This window comes from Ischnura elegans, chromosome 9 (assembly GCF_921293095.1).
Source record: "Ischnura elegans chromosome 9, ioIscEleg1.1, whole genome shotgun sequence".
In the NCBI taxonomy this organism is placed as follows: Eukaryota; Metazoa; Arthropoda; class Insecta; order Odonata; family Coenagrionidae; genus Ischnura; species Ischnura elegans.
Genome location: NC_060254.1, coordinates 27,272,131 through 27,292,644, shown reverse-complemented (window position 1 = coordinate 27,292,644; position 20,514 = coordinate 27,272,131). Strand labels below are relative to the sequence as shown.

General features: G+C 35.4%; 1 protein-coding gene across 1 annotated transcript; it reads right to left on the bottom strand.

Moving 5' to 3' along the window:
• Positions 1 to 2,284: 2,284 nt before the first annotated feature.
• On the bottom strand, positions 2,285 to 19,912 carry LOC124165540 (chitinase-3-like protein 1). The gene is made up of 10 exons (XM_046542988.1): positions 19,810 to 19,912; positions 15,541 to 15,823; positions 13,311 to 13,411; positions 12,410 to 12,541; positions 11,777 to 11,904; positions 10,360 to 10,483; positions 9,320 to 9,505; positions 8,516 to 8,644; positions 7,861 to 8,058; positions 2,285 to 2,619 (listed from the first exon to the last, which is right to left on the bottom strand). The coding sequence occupies exons 2-10, from the start codon at positions 15,806 to 15,808 to the stop codon at positions 2,347 to 2,349; spliced, it is 1,539 nt and encodes a 512-aa protein (XP_046398944.1). The 5' UTR covers positions 15,809 to 15,823; positions 19,810 to 19,912; the 3' UTR covers positions 2,285 to 2,346.
• Positions 19,913 to 20,514: the final 602 nt, after the last annotated feature.

The window sequence follows — 20,514 nt, the reverse complement described above, 5'->3', positions numbered from 1 at the left end:
ACCACTCGAAAACTTTTAAATCATTAAACTTCCGACCAGCTAAGGGATGTATGATGTCTGTAATCAATTGGTTGCTAGGCAATATTACTTCCTGCACGTATTTCAATAAAAATTATCCAATATATAGCGGATTTTAGTTTAGTTATACTATTTAATAATGCATATTAAACTTACACAAGCATTGGCCCATGCTGGTATTCAAAGTTGATAAGATTGTTGCAGTAAACCTTATTTTCACAATGAGTGCTTCAAGGCCAGTCGTTCCTTTCGCATTCGTGGAAAGAGTAACAATGTTACGCTAGTTACGGTTGCCGCATGGTTTCGAAAGCATTGTTGCTCCGGAACCGACGGAGGTTATGCATTTCAATAATGAATCACTAGGTACATGATAGGCTATTATATTTGTTATTTTATGATACATGATGAATGAAAATATGTGGCTTAGACTGAAAAATTACAGTCGCACTAATTTATAACTACCCAGGGATTCCGTCTTAACGGTCTATTCATTGTGGAATTGAAAAGTGATATTATTTAGGCTATTCATAATATTTTTTGTGTTGCAAAATACAGGAACGGTATTCAAAGGATGATGATGAATCAATTATCATTCATTTTACAATGATATTTGCTATGAGTGGGGATTATAAAAAAAACATTTTGGCCGATTTATTTAGTTACGTAAGCGATCAGTGTAATTTTATTTTACACTATTCGCCTGGTAACTAAAATATCGTAATTAAAATGGGGTCCCTTACACATTTAAGTGCAAGGTGGAATAAATTTCGTGTCCCCGAACACAAAATTGTACGAATAATACTTTTACGTGAGACGTTGAGAAAGAGTCAAATGCCTTCGAAAACTCCGGTAACACTTTCTCCCGTGTTACTGTTTCTTTTGTGTGTTTTTTAGTTATTGCTAATGACCAGTCATTGTATTATTATGTAATCTATGCATCATATTTCAAATAGCATGTTTTGTTTTTAAATGGTGTACTTAAGGAAAACTCAAAAGTTTAATCCAACAATTGTTTGTGTACTTAATGTAATTATGAAATTCTTTAATTTACACCCGTCCTTATTTAGATTTGCATAGTATTAAATTTTATAATGCACCTACAATACATCGACAGTCATATCTCATATCCTTTCAATTTTATTCAATTTCATGCCTGAGAGGAATATCTGTCTTCTCGTCATCGAACGATTCATGTAAGAGCACCATTTTTCTTGTAGTGTTTGTAACCAAATTAATGTCAAAGGTATGTACATTTGTAGGTCTTCCGGTGCTCTAAGTTCAAATTTTTATCAAGACTGAAAATAAATATCTCTCTTCTCGTTATCGAAGGGTTCATGAAATAGCACCATTTTTATCTATTTTGTAGTATTTGTAACCGAATTAATGTCAAATGTATACACATTTATAGTTCAGCCGGTGCTCCACGGTCACATTTGTATCGTACTAGTTTTCGGTCCAGTCGTTTGTATCGAATACGGATTGTTCCGACAGGATACTGGAGGCTCTAAATTTCCTGGTAACTGAAAGAAACCAACCAATCGCAGCGTATTTGGAAGGAAAATCATTGACACTTTAGTCATCACTAATTTATCGCCTTCATGAAATTATATAAGGCACTTAGATATGTATCTTTCATGGCCTATTTCGTCGCGTGGTGGTGTCCTAAAACTGAAAATAGGCAAAAACTAATCCCAACAGGCGATGATAACTCTCATCGAAGACATATTTATCATCATCTATTTCTAATATCATATATAACAAAGACAATGTCCATTACGAAGGAAGCAATGTTTTATAATCGCTGTTCTACAGGTGAGCTTTGTGCAGGGTATGTTTTTCTAAAATAAGTTGGAGGAATGGCAGCATGGGTACCACTGCAGCCGCCCATTTCGATCTTCATGGTAATTGGCTAATGGCCTTTTTGCACCTGCTCAATTCCGAGAGAAAAATGTGATTTCAGCGAGCGTTTACAGCATTACTACGTCGCTTACACATTACATCATCGGAACTGCTACGTCCATAGTTTATTAAATACAGCTCTTTCTCCAAAATACTATGGGCTCCTCTTCCTATGCCTTCATCTTTCTAGCCAAGGCTAATGCCAACAACGGGTTTCTCCTCAACCTTTCTCTCACGGCGCAAATGACCATAGCTGACGGTCGCCTTTTCTAAATCCTATACCTCTGAGAAGGGAAGTGAGTCAATTAAATGAAACAAAATCTCCAAATTTTATAAATATAGAGTCATTTTATTTTTGTGATTATAGCCAGTAGACGGAATCCTTGGAGAGTTCTTTTGTGGAGAGATCTTCTTGTGGGGAAAAGTTGTTCAGTGTCGGATGAAGACGGACTTCCTTTTGCCGGCGTCTTCGCAGCCTGGCACATTAGCGGGCCAGGTGCAGTCTCCCGCGACTGGGTCGAAGACGGTGCCTGCACCACACCTGAACTGGGTCATCTGCCACTTGCCGAAGGTGTCTGGGGTGCAGAGATAGAAGATGGTACAGTCGTTGGGGTCGGGGTTCATGCCGGCCTTCTTGCAGATCTCATTCGGCGGTGGGGTTGGGCGGGAAGTGGTGGTGGTTGCTGGTGGCATGGTCGGACGCTGTATGAGAAAAAGAATGAATATATGACAAAATCATATTTATTTTGCACTGCGCTAAATCTCTTACTCGTTTGGTAGGATCTTTTTTCTTCTGCCAGACAGGCACTAGGCCATACATTTTCTGGGGGAAAGTGGGATGCTTTCTCAGAATTCGGGTTTCATATACTAAAATTTTGAGGGCTGAGAAACATGTTGGTGTAAGTCAATTTTTGTTGATTTTAACATATCCATACTTAACACATTCAGTGCGGATGACATATATATATGTCATGAGGGCCTTTCCACTCAGGCGGATGACATAAATGTATGTCTTCGGGAGTACGTTTTTCCGCTGGTCACTAGGGTGCTCCGAGCGCGCCTAGCGTTACTTTTTCACCCTCCCGCAGTTCGGGATTGACCTTACACCATTGCGGAAGTGTCCGTTTCTAGTTCTACGTGTTCCTTCATTTTTAATGTTTTTTTGTTTACTTTAGTGCTATTTTTGGAACAATTTGGCAGGTTGAGATTTTTCTTTTCATTTCCATCGTCTCTTTTTCATCATTCTTATCGTAAATATCATAATCATGTCTTACAAATGGATTATTTTTTTTTATTTGTTTTTTTACCTTCATTTTTAATTTATTTATATTTTATGGGCTATCACAAAAATTATGATTAGACTAACTCTTTTATTAAAGATATTTATCCCCGTTTCATACTCACTACATTATAAAAAAATGATCTTAGTGCGGTGCTTCAGTTAATGATGTTATATTTGAATTTCTTTTGCTAGGAACATTTTTTATTAATGCAAATTACGTTTATCCTGGGTGATTTTTTTGGGTCTTTTTTCTACTTTTACGGCATATTTTCTCATTCGTTTCCCCAGGTCAATTACCAATCCTCTATTCATTTCGATTTTATTTCATTTTCTGAGTTATTCATACGTGTTGGGTTAGTTGCAGATTTTCTTCCTTTTCATAAAAAAATAACATATTAATGGCGTATGCAACACTGCATTACATTATCTACAGTATTGGTCTGTATTTTTTTACTCGTTTATTTGTTTCCTTAGCTTTGTAAACGAAATTGCGGAAAAAAATAGACTCAGAGGTATTTTAAGCATTACGGCATTTAACCATTATTTATTCCCTTGAAATAGTATTTTTATCTTATTTTTTACTTTATTCATATCATATGTGCAACCACAAAAATTATTATCAGACTTAGTTTTTGTTAATAACGTGTATTCCCGTCTCAAAACTTACTATTTTATTCCAAAATGTTTCCATAAGGTCCATAAGGTCGTATTTTATACTTTATTAATAATTTTAAAATAATTATAGCAAATTACGTTTTTTTTACATAATTTGGGTTTTTTTCCTAATTTTACGGCATATTTTCTCAGTCATTGCTCCGCATCAATTACTTGTCCTCTAATCATTATGGTGTTTTCATTTTATAGGTCATTAATACATTCTAGTGTTAGGTACAGATACAGTCTTAATTTTCATAAAAACTAAGGTATTAATCATGCAATAACCCATTACACAAATTGTACTATTTTGCTGGATAATTTTTAAGGCTCAAGGTTGGAGTCCCTCCCTACCAGCGGCACTCCCAGAGATTATTTCAACTTGCAAATGATATTTTCTTTGAAATAATCCTCTCATAGACGGAGAAAAATGCAGAAAGCATTTTCCTCCGAAATCCTTCACCAAGGGTCTTCACTAAGGGCCTTCACTAAGGGCATAATGGATTGGAAGCTGTTGGACAGGGAGAACTGGAAACTTGGCTGGGCCTTCTTCTCCAGATGGGCGCAATTAGGGTTAACACGATTTCTAACGATTGAAGGTCAGAATTAGTGTAAGTACTGATATTCGGGAGAAAATGTGCCGTGATAGGTTTTTAGGAATGATGCAGGCTCTTCATTTCTCCGTTAACCGTAGGACAGTGACTGCAATTTGCCCAGAATGTGAAAGTCAACCAGGGCACTATCTAAGGCCTTGCTTTCAAATATATCATAAACATTTGTGAGAATTTTTATTGAAATGTTTCAATTTTGCAATAACTCTGAGGTAACATAGATTAAAAAAATGTTTATCCCATAAATTTATATTTTTCTTGCCGTTCATTGTGTGTTCTACTTCTGTGACTTGAAAAAATTAAATCTACGGCCGTTGAAACAAAAAAAATACACGTAAAGACTAATTCCAAGATATTTCCGTCATCAACCTAAGGAATCAATGGTAGAAGAAGTATTATAAACGGAAATATGTAAAGTTCACTCCTTCATACAAGGAAAATTGCATGTGTGTAATGCGGGTTGCGTGAATTGTCAATTACTGGTGACGGGTGGCATACATGTATGTCATTAGGGTTTTTTACAAATTGCTTGAAAAAGAAACAAAAAAAATTGCAAATTCTGTTGTATTACTTCCAAGACCACCGTTATGAAGGAAAATCACCCATCCGTCACTGGAGGTTTCGGTGAAAATATCATCCGCATTGAATGTGTTAAAATAGCATATACTACAAAAATTACAATGTTGCAAGTCATTAATACACTTTGGACTGTCAGGTAACTGCACATACTGGTAGCTCTCAGCCCAGTTCCAAAATCATTGCTAATTATAATTTATAATAGAAAAGTTTGATTTTTTTAAGTGCTCTAATATGTATCATAGCTCCCCATTTTATTCTCTTTAAGTTTCATTAAATTAGCTACAACTATCGTTTGAATAATGCTGGAATATAACGGCATCGTTGATGCTTACCAAAGCGGACGTAGATGAAATGTATTGATTGTCGTAGCCGTTTGTTTCCGAAATCATTCTGATATCTGATATTTAAAAAAAATTGAATCCTAAGACACTGCCAGTGGTAGTTGTTATTATCCTATTTTAAGAAATTTTCGATTCTACGACCCGATTTCATTTTGTAACTTTTAATACTTAGTATGTGAGGATGATAATAGTTAGTAAATGAGGATGAGTGCCCCAGAGAAATACAAAGATTGCTCCTCTCTTCGATAGTTGTCTGGTGCCCGAGCAGTTAAAACTTATTTTATTCTCTCTTGGTATAAATATATTGCGTGCATTTGTGTGTTTATTCAAAGCTTCATGAAAATGATCGTTGATATACAGATTAACCGTGTACCTATCCCCCAAACATCCCCCTTTCCCTACCCATTGTAACTTGGTGGGAAACGTTCCTCCATTGTTACCTATCAATTTACATTGTAGGTTTATGACAAACAAGGTTCTACTTTTCTCTCTCAAACTCATTTAAACGTGCCAAAATCCTTTTTCTCTTTCGCAATTTCTGTCATAAATTAAATAGATATTAATTTTGTAACATGTTTCTGTCCTCTCGCACCATTTTTTCCATTTAATCTAATTCCGCTACGTCAAAAGTTTCTTTCCGTATCTCTCTTATCCTTACATACCATAACATCATATTTGTCAGGAAAGTCTCTCCCATTCCTATCCGGATTATTTACTCTCGCCCATTGCATCCATCTCTTAGAAAGAACTCGATATACAGATTATAGGTAAGAACGGTAGATAGATGAGGTACATGTAGAGGGCGAGGGAGAATTTAAAGATAAACAATATTGTAGTACTTGAAATTTTATATAATGGGGAATTATTGTGAGAGTTGAGTTAAACCAATCTTCGGATTGTCTGTTTATGGTAAGTATGTGTGTTTTGGCTGGTCACTCTTTTTGGAAGAAGCCGGCCTTACAAAAACGCAGGAACGGGCAATTTTTGTGGAACCGTAATGAACCCCTTAATTCTACGTGAAGCATCCAACTCCCTCATGAATCAAGCAAATAAAAATAAAATAATGTTGGATGCAACAAACATCTGAAATACCGATATGGTATTTTTGCATCAGTGCTCATTAAGCCGCAGAGATTCAAGATACTTCAGTTCGCTTAGTAATAATTAATACGTTTGGAGTGAAATGTACATCTTCAGAGAAGTATAGACGTAGTGTTGGAAGTAATAATGCTATTATGTTCATTTTGTTATTATAATAGTATCGTGGGTACAGGTGATTATTATGCTAAATCTCTTAGCGCCCTAATTTGTAAAAGGTAAAGTAAATAAGCATGGGCACTAGCTCTTCACCGAGGTACTACATGTAAGTCGGCTGGGCATCACTTGTGGCAAATGTTTGGAACTAAAAGAGGTGAAACAGCTATCGATATTCTTCTTGTCAGGTCGCGATAAAGCTAAGAAACCCTCATCCTCTCGATAAATCTTCAGGAACGTGGAGAAAAATGTTAGGCAATAGAAATAAACAGACCCCTACTTTTCCCGAAACTATCGTTCTATTTATATTTAAAATATTGCGTTAATCTTTAAGCAAATACAATAAAGCCCAGATTCGTAATTGTTTCGTACGTGTTCCTTATTCGCTGGAAGACCCTTTGGCTCATATGTGTTTACAGTTGCATTGCAGGAGACGGTTGTTAAACTACTCTACTCCAGACCACCAAATAATTTAGTGAGGCTTTTTTGGAATCGGTCCCAAAGATTTTTCCTCGCCACAGCTCACCCAGGTGATGTTTATGTATCGCGTATCTAAGCTTCAATTGCACTTTCTATACCTTTTGGTTTTTCTATGTACCTACCTTTCGTACAGTGCAGCTTTTTCATACAACATCTTTATACTCTTTTCATTCTAGCCACGTTTTTTAAATCCATTTCTGAAGTAAAAACATCGTGATTTACTCCAGGCAAGTTCAATTCTTTCTTAATGAATTCTATGATAGAACTTAAAGTAAAATGTATTTTCTAATCATTTCATACCTTTACCCCCCTGTGATATCATATCTGATCACTTAAAAAATAACCGATTCAGGCGAAAGCTTGCATATCAATTAATTTAAAGCGAATATTTTTCAAATCTCATGTAGATATCAGAGAAATATACCTATTAGATATTACATTGAGGTTATATAAAGTATGAAAATATAAAGACAGATGATTACGAATTCTGTTACTTTTTAAGTGATCTCATATAAGACCACCGGGAGGTAATGGTTTAATATCTTCCTCTGCTCTAAGCTCCTTGCCATAGGAAACCCCTCCCATTTTCTCGCCAGTGTAGGCATTATTGACCACCGGAAAAACGACAGTGAATCTGGGCCTGAGATTTCGCCCCAGTACCCTAGAATCTTCAGGAATAAAATGAAGTTCTGCCTCCCAACGCCCAAGATATGTGCATAGAGTTGTAGGTGGTGCAACTCACGGTGTAATCAGTTGGGACTCCGCTTGGCATCACTGTGCTTGGTTGTGGCGGTGGGGTGGGGATATGCCCTCCGTTGAGTCCGTCCCAGATGGCCCTGAGCAGGGGGAACTTGACGCCGTGGCACCCTCCGTGGAAGTCGTCAGTCTCGATACTCCAAACCATGGCACCCTTGAGACCAAGTCCGACAGCGAACTGAGCCTGAAAGGAAATATTTGGAAAAATGGAGAAGTTATAATCTGCGCATCCGTCAACAAGCTAGTGTATGTTCAATAATTTTTAAAATACATATTTTAGATAAAATATATATTTATTTATACATATATGTTATAATATATTGAAAATATACTACTTATTACGATAGTTATGCAAAAAATGGATTGACGGGTGTAGCTAGTAGTATTTGGTTAAATTGATGTCTAAATTTTTTTCTGTAATTTTTTGATGAGATGACTATAGCTAGCATATTTACTGGATCGTTAAGCAAGCAAAGTTAATATTGTGGCAGGAATTTTATAATTTATCTGTTTCTCCATGTCCAATGTTCTTTTTTAGCACGAACTTTTCTGCTCAGAATATTGATTCATGGTTATTTTCTGAAGTCATTATTACTGATTTTTACTTTAATGGATAACTTAACACAATTTAAGCATTTTACCTTGAGCTTGATGGATTCCTGGTCGTCATAGCCGATCCATTGCCTTCCGTTCCAGGTGTATGGAGCCATAATGTATTCATCCCTGACCTCAGTCCATGCGGATGGGTTTGACTTCTTCTGGTCGCAGATCTGTGTTGAAATACAAAAACAATTCTTCTTTTACTACCTTCAAAACATACTTGGTTAAGCTTCAATCTTAATGAATATTCTGAACCAGTTGCAACTGATATCTAGTCATTTTATCGCTATCCGATGTAAGATTTCTTCTGTGTCACGTCTATTAATCGTTGAAATGAATTTTCAATTGATAGAAAAATATCAAATTCAGTGGATTCGTTCCCTCGTAATATAATTGAGGCAAATTTCTTGCCAAATAATTCATGCAGGTTTTTTCTGGGTTTGTATAGACCTAATACATTGATTATGTTCTTCTATAGTAAAATTAAAATCGACCTACTATGATATGAGGGGGTGTGAAGCTAAGAAGTACAAGTCATTTTTTTCTAAACATAGTTAATCACAGTTATGAGGTGAAGAAAAAAACCAGTCATGGTGTTTTTGAATTTCCACTCAATGTCAGCACAAAGCAGAGATTCACTTGTATTCCTCTGCCACAAACTTTTTGTACATTTCTTCTTACAATGTAAGTACTGGACTCTATTTAGAAAAAAATCACTTGTAACCCTAGGCCTCTCACCCTCCCATATGTAACTAATAACTTCATCATTGAAGTTCACAGTTTTGATGTATCATTCAGATCGTATTTTTATAATTTCGTTGTTAAGAAATCAACCATAAACTAACCTCGTTGTATCCAATGAAACCAGCCTCCCTGGTGTAGGGTCCAGCGATTCCTGGTTGTCCTGCCGGAGCGTACAGACCAGTCTTGTCTTCTTTGGTGAGGGTAAAGGAGCGACCGTAGAGAGGCATACCCATGACGAGCTTCTCAGGTGGAGCACCGTTCTGGATCCAGTAGTGCATGCTGAAGTTCTGCGAAAACGATCCCTCCAATTTAGAAATTTATCGACGTCTTAACAGCAGGTGTAATCATTAATGTAAACGGAAATAAATTCCATTTCATATCGAAATTCCTCGAAAAATTTAATTTCCATTTTAAGAATTTTTTCTTGGATTACGATGTTCATGCTACTGGGCGTAAATCTTTTACAAATTGTAAATCTGAGTAGGTCCTTGCGATTCAAGTTAGGATCCCTTTTACTTTTGAGTAATCAACAGTAGAAATAAATATGCCATTTACTTAAAAGTGAGTAAGATATTGTCTGATACGTTCTGGCCTGTTTTGTCTCTTTTCTCAGTCGCAAATTTTGGTCAGTGTCTAAGAACATAAATTGATAAAAGCACTTAGTGTAACGGAATGTTAATACTAAATAATAACTTGGAGTCATATTCATTGGTTCTTTTACCTTGGATATGGCGAATTTGTGATCTTCATAAAGAAAAAGTTTTTCGTCGTAAATCAGAATAATTAATTATTTTTACTTCAATGAGTTATATTTAGCAAAATATTTATCGCCAATTTCTCAACACATTTCTTCGGTTATGCTCAGTAAGAACTTTGTACAAATTATTGCTGAACCAAAGTTCATTTTTTATCATTTCGTAGTGAAGAAGTTACATTAGAAATGTCTATGTTTCGGCGTCAGAAGCGTGACGATGTTGAACTGTTCTAAAATTGAAAATGTACAATAGCTTCTTTGCGTAAATTACTAGATTGCATGTTCCTCATGCACCTTAGATGGTCCATTTTGTCTCATTATGTGAGAATAAGCTCAAGCATTTGTTCAATGTTCGGCTAAAATCGCAAATATGGAATTGTTACTTACGGCATTGAAATACACGTAATCCCCGTAATCCAAGGGACTCCTGTACAGGGGTGAGTTGTGGCCAGTGAATGGATCCCAGGCACCGTGGTAATCGTAGCACATGACGTGAATGTGGTCAAGGTATCTGTAATTAGGATAATAATCATGTATTCATGCTGACTAGTGAATGCATGAAAATGAATGATTTTAATTCACACGATGGCTTCAATCTCTTAGTTAGTATACCCCCAAAGCTCTTATATTACCAGACTCAATTCCAAGTAATAAACGAGGAACGTGATAAGCTTTCATATAAACTATCTTATTAATCTATATCTGTATCTATTAATCTATTTCATATATCTGTAAAAAAGACAATCATGTATTCATGCTGCCTAATGAATGTGTGAGAATGAGTGATTTAATTCACACGGTAGCTTTATTGTACTAGTTATTATCTCAAAGCTATTTTACTACAAGTCTCAATTTCAAGTACTAAACGTAGAAGGCTACAAATCTGCATTTTGCCGTGTAGAACTCACGAATTTCCATGTGATGAATTATTATTTTTTGATTCGATTATTCCCCATCATATTTAGGAAAAATATTTGAGTAGGTTAGTAGATTATGTAGACCTCAAATGGTATTATAATTGGTCTTTTTCGAAGATACAAACGAGTTCTCAGCTCATAATATCAGGTAATGTAATGTGTATAATTTAATGTCTTTTTATTTGCAGATATAAAGTTTCAAGTTGTTCTAAAATTATATTTATTTTTTTATCTTGTTATAGGTCTTACTAGTCTGGAATTATCATGTTTACAATTGTGCTGTCTTACCGCATTTCACTGAACGCAGTTTTTTTCAAGGTTCGGAAAAAATATTCCCGTTCTTTACCCACAATATTTGACTGCATTATGAACGTTTTTGGTAAGTTATGCAATAACACTAGCAGCCACTTCGTGGAGGGTCAGTTTTTTCTGTCATACATATGTAAAGTTCGATAGTAGATTTGTTCAACAACTGGTTCGAAGAAAAAATTGAAACGATTTAATATTTTCGTGATGTTTCTCGTCTTCATCTTTTAACATTGCGGCGGCTTTTTGGAAAATCCGTGATTTTATTCTGTTAAATGAAATTGAGCAGACCTCTGAGAAACCTAAGGTCAAGGGACCTTCTTATTACAATTTTTTTCAATTGTTATAGCATTGCAATTTTGCTTCTGATACGATTCCCATGATAATTTACCATTCCAGTATACTGTATGTGACTTCAATAATAAATTTCAGTGAAATAAATACCGAAATTTCATGAAATAAATTAATTGACTTCGGTTTTAGTGCCCAATGACGTCGTGCGCGAAGGATAAACTTTGGTCGTAAAATATTTGATCGTTCAGTTGAATCATTATATTTACTTCATGAGGCATTGTACTTACTTGGCCATGTTTGCGATGTCATAAGCCGGGTCGATGGTTCCCTTGCCAGCGGACACGGCGGCTGTCATCATGAGACCGTTCTGGTCAAAGATCTCTCGCATCTCGGAGAGGAATGTGACGAAGTTTTCCTGCGAAGGAAAAAAATAGACTTAATAAAATATGTTGTTGAAAGTTGAATTTTTTAGGTAATTGACTCATAAAAGGTTCTTCAGCTTGCACTTAATGAAGCGGCAATAATCTATCATATAAAATATTTTCCTTCGTATTAGTACTATTATATCAGTTACCTGATTATTATAGGTATTATCTTATACCTACACAGTTATTGTATTCTCGAATTTATTGTAAGGACATCATATCAATAGCGGTTATAGGTAGAATATAATTATAATCCGTAAAAGAGTAACTCTTAACTTCGAGTTCTTTATACACAGTACAAATGTACACTCTTTTTATCCATAATTTGACTTATTCTAAGATTCATAATTTCTGGACATTATGTTATTTGTTATTAATATATCCTAACATTTTCTATAATGGATGTCAATCGTTCATTTATTTTTTGCTTCGATGGTTGCAAATACTTTTTTCATTTTTTGTGAACTTTTAGAGGGTTTTTTTGTCTTCTCTCACCTTATCCTCTGGCTTGCCTCCTCTCTGGGTTGGATATTCCCAGTCGAAATCAAGACCATCGAATCCGTACTGCTTCAGGAAGTCCACTGCGTTGACCAAGAAGGTCTTCCTGCTTTGCGCATTGGACACCATCTGAGGAATTACATTATAATTTGCGTAAATATTTTTTCAATATTTTCAAAATATGTATATCTAATGAACAATTTTTTAAGTTAAACAGTGTTTTGATAGAAAACATAACTGCATCAGTAGATTAAGGAAAGGGACCCTTCTTTCCTCTAAATGCTCGATAACTGAGCAAAATTACTATTTTATCTAGCGCAAATTGGATACCCAAGAGGGTCCTATAGCTTTTTATCTCCCATTTTTGCAGTTTCAGGACGTCTTGATGTAATCCTTTCATGTTGATAGTGTTGAATATATGTCCCTCGATATTCCTAATTTAGAATCTTAGCATATGAATCAACGTTTTTCATCGCGTATTTTTCTGTTTTAAAATAGTAACTCATGGCTTTGTGTTAACATTATAATTATATTTGCAAAGCATTGTGTGAGGATGATAGTATATCCTCAATGGTAATAGCCAAAACTCCTTTAATTTTTTAATTTAATTTCTGAATCCACTACAGATTGCATCATTAATTTGAACTAATTTTAAGGCCGTATGAACTGACTAGTCAGTTAGATAAACTTGTTAGGAATATGAATGTCATGTAGTGGAAATTATGTGAACAATTACCTCTGATAATCGATACTTTTTTATCATTTTCGCCCGTTGTGTAATGCAAAAGTTTTTATTTTACACTTTAAAAACAATTGTGTTAATTATTATTCTCTCGGGCGCATGTGAGACTTGGCGGGAAATAAGCTGTACACATTTAGAAATAGATAATTCGCTTACGGCTGAGTATTTGGGGGACCCTTCGTTCCATCCACCAATGGCAAGGATTGTCTTCAGGGCAGGATTCTTCTCCTTCAGCTTGGTGAAACGAGTGAAGGCACCTATTGGAATGAATAATGAAATTGTAAACAATCATTTATTGCACTTTAGAAACACAAAATTAGAATATTACAGATTGAGGGAGTGTGTAAATTTTAATAAACGTTGTGTCTCAGCGATGCCACAGATTTCAATTTCTGTTATTTAAAGATAAATCCGTAAATACAAAGAGCTTGTTCACCAAATGTCTCATCTATATACTACAAAGCCCACTTACGACCATTCACTCACTCATACAAATGTTTGGGGTGAACGAGACGAGATACGACAAAATGTCTTCTGGCGACCCCCTCTAAAATTGTCTGAACCCCCAAGAAATATTATTAAAATACTAAAGTTCCCGTTATTTACATGCCTAATCATTAAAAATTGAGTGTGTAGATCAGTTCAAAAAATGGCAACCAAAATCCAATTGCATTATCGTGGCGATTATTGGAAGGAAGATACAAACAAATAATCATAGCAACATATTTGTTTATGCAAACAAAAGGAGCAAAATTGGAAAAAAGATAAGGGAATTAAAACGAAAAGATAATAAAGGTAGGAAATTTGCAAAGTAATTTTTGAACGAAAATTTATTAGCGTCAGAGCGAATTCAAAGGAAAAGAGGAGAATTAAAAGGTAGGAAATTGCCTATTATTTTTGATAAATTACATTCTGTCTATAAAATTTCGGGGTGTCTTAAATCGAAAGTATGGTTGTTAATAATTCCATATTTAACAAGTGCACATAATGCCATTTTTAAAAGATGATTCGTGCTGTTTACTGTAGTTCCTGTCTTGTTGCCGATACACGATTGCAATAGAAAGATATCTAAACAAATCTTCCTTAAAAGAAAGGTAGGGAAAAATGATTTTATTTTAATTGTTTGTGATGGCGATAACCTTTCCTTTTTTTACTACGTTCTGTTTTCTGTTAATATCCTTTTTAATGTAAAATGTTATCCGTGAGCTGGTGTATCAAAGGCAGTTAATAATAAAATAAGGAGGTTAAGTGCAATTTAATATCGGTCGATATCCATCAATTTAGAATATAAGCTTTAGGACTCAATCGTTTATTTTCTATTTTAAAATATAACTCTTGGCTTTGTGTTCACACCCCTATGAAAAAATTGTATAAACTTCTTATCTTATATATTGCCATGGTAATGTATAAGAATGTATAAAAATTTGAAACAGGTTTATACAATTTTTTCATAGGGGCATTATAGGATAGTGTAAGCATGATACTATATCGTCGATGGTAGTAGCCAAAACTTCTTTTATTTAGTATGAATTTAGACAAATCTTATTAGTAGAAAACTAATTTGGAAAATCCCCTGTTATAAATATCGATATTATCCTGTTCTACACTGCAAAACCGCAATTGTGCTTGAATTTCTATGTATTTCAAGCAGTCCTGTGTTGACTTTGTATTTCTTTGTGCATAACACCACTGGTAAATGGAGGGACAACTGCTAAACACAAGAAGAGAAGATCGTTTTCAATTTGTCACCGGTAATTTATGCGTTGCGTGTGTGTTTTAGGTATATGTCGGTGTAGGTTTCAGTGCATGATGTCATTGTCCTATACATGTTACGAATGTACAATCGAGACAGCGTGCACGGAATGTAAGAAGAATAGTATTTATTAAGGAAGTGGATGCAGTTGATAATCCATTTTTAGCAAACTAGATATATATTAAGCGTCTGCCATCATTTTTCTTACAGTTTTTGGCAGTGAGCTATTTAGAGATAAGTAGTAGGGCCTGCTATCGATTAGTTAGACACGATTATTAACTTTATCGGGTTGATTGGTTATTCATTGATTTTGGTTGATGTCGACGACATCGACCCAACAGAGGAATGATTTAGACACCTAAAGAATAAATTCAGTTTTAAAAATCATTTGAATTTACTCGTGCGATATCAAATTATTATTGTGCCATCAATTTCTTTCTTTGCTGCTTCTGTCTTCGCACCCGTGAAAGTGACGGCGTACCAAGTCTCTCTTCATATTGCAGTACCTTGGAGCAAAGGCTTCCCTATTAATCTGGGCATATATCCTCTTACCAGCAATATCGTTTCTTCAAGTTCACTACCTTTTATGACAACAGGGTGGGTTTTTTAAAGGCTTCCGTTCGAATTCGTTACCTTTTCCGTAATTGTCAAAGAGGTCGTTCCATGGATCCAGGGACACCATCACGCCCTTGTATGAGCTTATTCCGGCGAACCCGTAGACGACATGGGTGCAGATGGTGGGGTCAATGTCTTCGACGTCGAACTTTCCCGCTCCGGGTCGGTACACAGCCCAGCTGCCGTAGTAGCACACCAGCACCTTGTCGGCTGGGGCCTTTGGCTTGGCTGCCACGGCCGCAATGCCGACCAACAGGAGCAGCAGGGCAATCCGGCACTGTGCCATGACTCTCCTTGCTAACTGATATGGAGAGAAAAAGCATTGCATATAAGTACGGCATATTTGCACGCTAAGGATTCCCCAGTCGGCCGCTAAAGGTTCTGTCGCGCACCGCGTATTTAAACGGGGTCACTTACTGTCTGTATAAAATAGCAGGACACTCGAGTTTGAGGATAGATCGTCTAAACCAGAGGTCTCCAATATTTTCAATGTCAGTGCCACATTATATATTTCCCATACTTATGTGAGCCGAAGGAATAGAAAATAAAATAAAAATCAGAGCCAGTAATTGAATTTTATCAAAAATTATGGCCTAAATATGGAAAATATATAAAAAATATCTCGCTGGATAAAATCGGGATGAACTAAATTGATTCCTGCCTTAAGTTTTATGCAACCAAATTATTGTGACGACAGATACCTTCGTTTTGATTTCAACTTTTCATTAAAATCAGGTTCCTGATTAGATGAGTCAATTGTAAGTTAACACACAGGGATTTGTTTGGCGGTCCGGGTGTCTCGGGCCGGATGTGACCCACGGGCCATAGTTTGGAGATACCTGATCTAAACGAAGCGATCAATTTCAATGCAACAAAAAGCATACCAAAGAGAATTTATTTCTACGTTGGGTCATTTGCTTTAAAAATATTTGGTTCTATTGTATTTCCTTTATCTATTTTTTCTTAAAATAAATGCCCGTTTTTGCGCTTAAAGTCGAGTTGCTCAACTTTTGGAACGAAAGTTAAGGTAATACCAAGTGCTAAAAGTTGGGAAACTTGATTTTATGCGCAAGAAACGGGTACTTTGTGAAGAAAAAAAAATAAAAGCAGGAAATAATATGAAGGAAAAGAATTTTGAAGTAAATTATCGAACGTATAAATAAATTTTCTTTCGTATGCTTTTTATTGCATTGCGCTTCTTTTAGAAAATAGAGCTCCCCAAACTCTTGAGTCTTCCTTTTTTTTACGGAAAATAAGTCGCCATTTTCATCTCTGTTGGGTATAGTAGTCCAAATTTCGCGGAAAAAAATTAAATCACATGGACCCTAGCTAAAATTTATATTTGCGATGGTATAATTTATCAAACTGATAACTTTTAAGTGCTATTCCTCGCGATTGCCGGTACGATATTGCAATAATTAGAATTGAAAATTAATTTATTAATTCATAATCATACTGAAGCTCTAATGACCTCGTTTGGTTTTTGTATTGTAGTCTTATCTATAAAATTTCAGAATAAACTGAAGGATATTTTTTTTGTTTAGCTATTGAAAGATTCTGGTATATGTTTTCTATCTAAATATTCAGTTTTGCGGAATATAAAAAATATGCATAAATTATTCCTGAATCAATCCACATATTTCATTCAAAGCGCTCACGTATGATATTTCTTAACCATTTATATATGTAAATCAGAAACTTAGGCTGACTCAGGCTGATGAATAAGTCACTATTTCGAAAGCTCCCAGTCTTATTTTACCGTGTGAGTGTTTCTTTTTGCGTGTCTATGTTAAATATTATTTGGGAAAAATTGAAGTGAATGCAATGGACACTGAAAAATTACCTTTGTGTACATTATGTAAAGATAACCTGTATGAATCAGCTCTGAAAATCTTATCTAACTCCACCCATCGATAAGTCTTATATGAGTATGAAGTTGGTCATTCATTTAAAGTTTCTTAATTTTAGTCTCCGTTTATCATTTTACCCCGAACTGTGCAATGTCATACCATAAACGTTTCCACGAAGACGAGGGGTTGCCTGACAATCGAAAGGAAAGCTGTTCGTTGGAGTAGATGAGCAAAAAGGCCAGATTTTTTTCTGTCATTGGTTCAGCTGCGGCGGCAGCTAGCACGAGAATAGCTTCTTCATACATTTAATGGTTCGGTTTAATATTTTTCCCCAGGATCGTTCTTCCTGAATCAATCCATATATTTTATTCAAACTGCTCACGTATGATAATTGTTGCATGGAAGTAACCATATGTTAGTGGCACTGTATTTGTATATTTATTTTACTATAATGTTAAGGGTTGAGTTCTGAGGATAAAATAATTTAGTGTGTTCCCATTACTAAGTGTGTTTTGTTTGACGGGTCTAAGTTTCATGATTAGTCTCTATTTAACCGTAAAATATGGATAAAAACAAAATATTTTGCAACGGTAAAAACAATGCTGAGGCTATAATGACTTCGGTAGGTTTTTTTCAGTATTTGCTACAAAGTTTTGGAATAAACTTAAGGTTCATTTTTCGTTCAGCCATTGAAAAAATTCTGGTATATGCTTTCTATATAATAATTCAGTTTGACGGAATTAGTTAAATATGTATCAAATTCACGCGTCAGAATCGGTTAAATTAGGTAATTGTTTTTATCTGCACTATATTTTTACGAAAAGGATGGGAAAGTACGGTAGGGTAAAATTTTAACCTCTCATAACAACCGCTTACTCGGGCTCCAGAATTCCGGTACAGGCTGACCATAAAACTTGTAGCAGACTGCACGCAATAGGCAAATATGGGATATTGGTGATCGTGGTAAATATTTCTTATTAACTTTAAGCCTGGCCCGGACTGTGATGATCGAAACAAAAAAATATTTGCGTCTTTTTTGCTCAAACATTTACGGGTACATCATTTGTCTTAGCTGGTGCACACCATCGTATTTCGGATACATTATGTAACACCTGCGTTTCTCAGCATTTGGTATTTCAGTGTTGGATGAAATTCGGTGTAAAATTTTCCTCAATGTGCGCTGTGTAATGTTCGAATGTACGTAAATTGCACACTCATAGGTATCTAGTATTTCTCCTTTGCATATGCGTTAACTTGTTGCGTATTATATTCCAATACCATAACACATGACTCTACTTAAACCCACCAAGCTTGTACATAGGCTGATGCATGTAAAATACACAGCAATGTTTGTTTTTAGAGCTAAAATCGACGCTTGCGGGACATCATCTCCACATTACCAAAGGCCCCAAAGTGCGACGTAATCGAGGGTATCCAAATGTCAAACCCTCAGCTACATTAAAATCAACCCTCATTAATATGAAAATCAATTTTCAGAATCAACTGCATTCACTTCTCGTATTTTTCCCAAATAAGATGAAAAATGTCAAAGTATTATTTCACTCATAAAATACGATACAATGTAGTCGTGCCCCAAATATTAATACTAACAATTTTCAATTTCTAAAAACTTTTCATTTCAAATTTATAAAAGAAACAGTATTATCTATCTCCTGATGTCTTAGTAAACATGTTTTAAATTTTATTTTTCCAAAAAAAACTAAGTCTTTCAACACTCATTAAACCTTAGGGCTCAAAAATGTTGTGATACAAAATAGCTGCGCAGCCTAGATATTAGCATCTTCATTTGAGAACGCTAGCTCACAAGACACTTCGGTATACAGATTGATTAGCAAAAATGCAATGCATGCACAGTATGGTGTCCCTTAAATATGCAATTTTCGTATTTTTCATTGCAGCTTTAAAGAAAAATTCCTTTTGGCAATAAAGGCTTGTCTGTAAAATTTTAGTTTAGTCAAATTACATTCATACGTGCCACAAACCGTCTTAATATTTGCACATTGTGAGTGGAAATACGGAAATCATGGAGGTTAGTCCTGATTTGTATTTTTCGATAAAAATTTGAAAAATACTTAAAATAACTCATAAATCACCGGAATTTTTAGGGAAAATTATGCCATTCGCTATGTTTCTTACTTATTCCTTAAATTTTGAGAGTGAAATATGACCAAAAAATGTGCATCTTGAATTTTCAAAGAAAATGTTTCCATAATTTATGTAATTAATATATTTTTGTCGTGATACTGTCTGATTATGTGAACTGTAATATAATATTCAAGGGGTGAAAAATGTGGTGAATATTGTAGTGATGTTTACTATTCCGATAACGTTGTGATAACTGATAATGAGGGAACTCCAAAATATGTACCCAAATAGACAAACCAAACCACTAGTAAGTATAAAATATTGCACCTACCTCAGGTGAAGTTTCGAATCGAAGTCCTCAGAGGAGTCTTCCGCTCGAATGACGTTTTAATGGTGCCGTGCTATCTTATATACTTTCTAATCGCCGTTTTCGCTATCACCTGAGATTGAGGACCTGTTGTTATGTGCATAGATCACAAGAAAAGGATTTCAACTCGTTATCTTCTCTCGTGTTTATCTCTCACCATACTCATCGCCAATAAATCCACCACTCCATATTATCAGCGTTGAATGCATTCAATTCGAAGCGGGACAATCGGAAAAACACGACGGAAAGATTTTTGCCTAATCGGGGATTCACTCCTGGGATAAGCCGGCGTGAAAAAGTCTGTGGGTACGCAGAACGTTACGTGATTCTTATCTCCATGGAGCTCAAGGACATATGCGGTATGTGTCTGTGCGGTTGGCATGCTCTAAATTCTGGCTGGACTAGAATTATTGTCATAATTCCGAGAATAGAATTTAGGTTCCAGAATGTGTGCCGTTTCCGTATTTTTTTGTCTCACGTTTACTCACACGTTACATCCGTATGGAATTCCTGTGGGTTTATGCCTATGACTTTCACTTTTTAATTGCTCATTTTCTCTTTAATTTATTTCATCCTTAGTAGGGCCGAACCATTCGCGTTTATCCGGTTAATTTTCTCTACGAATTGCTCCTTCCAAACAGGCGCTATCATCTTGAAAGTTCGGGATGT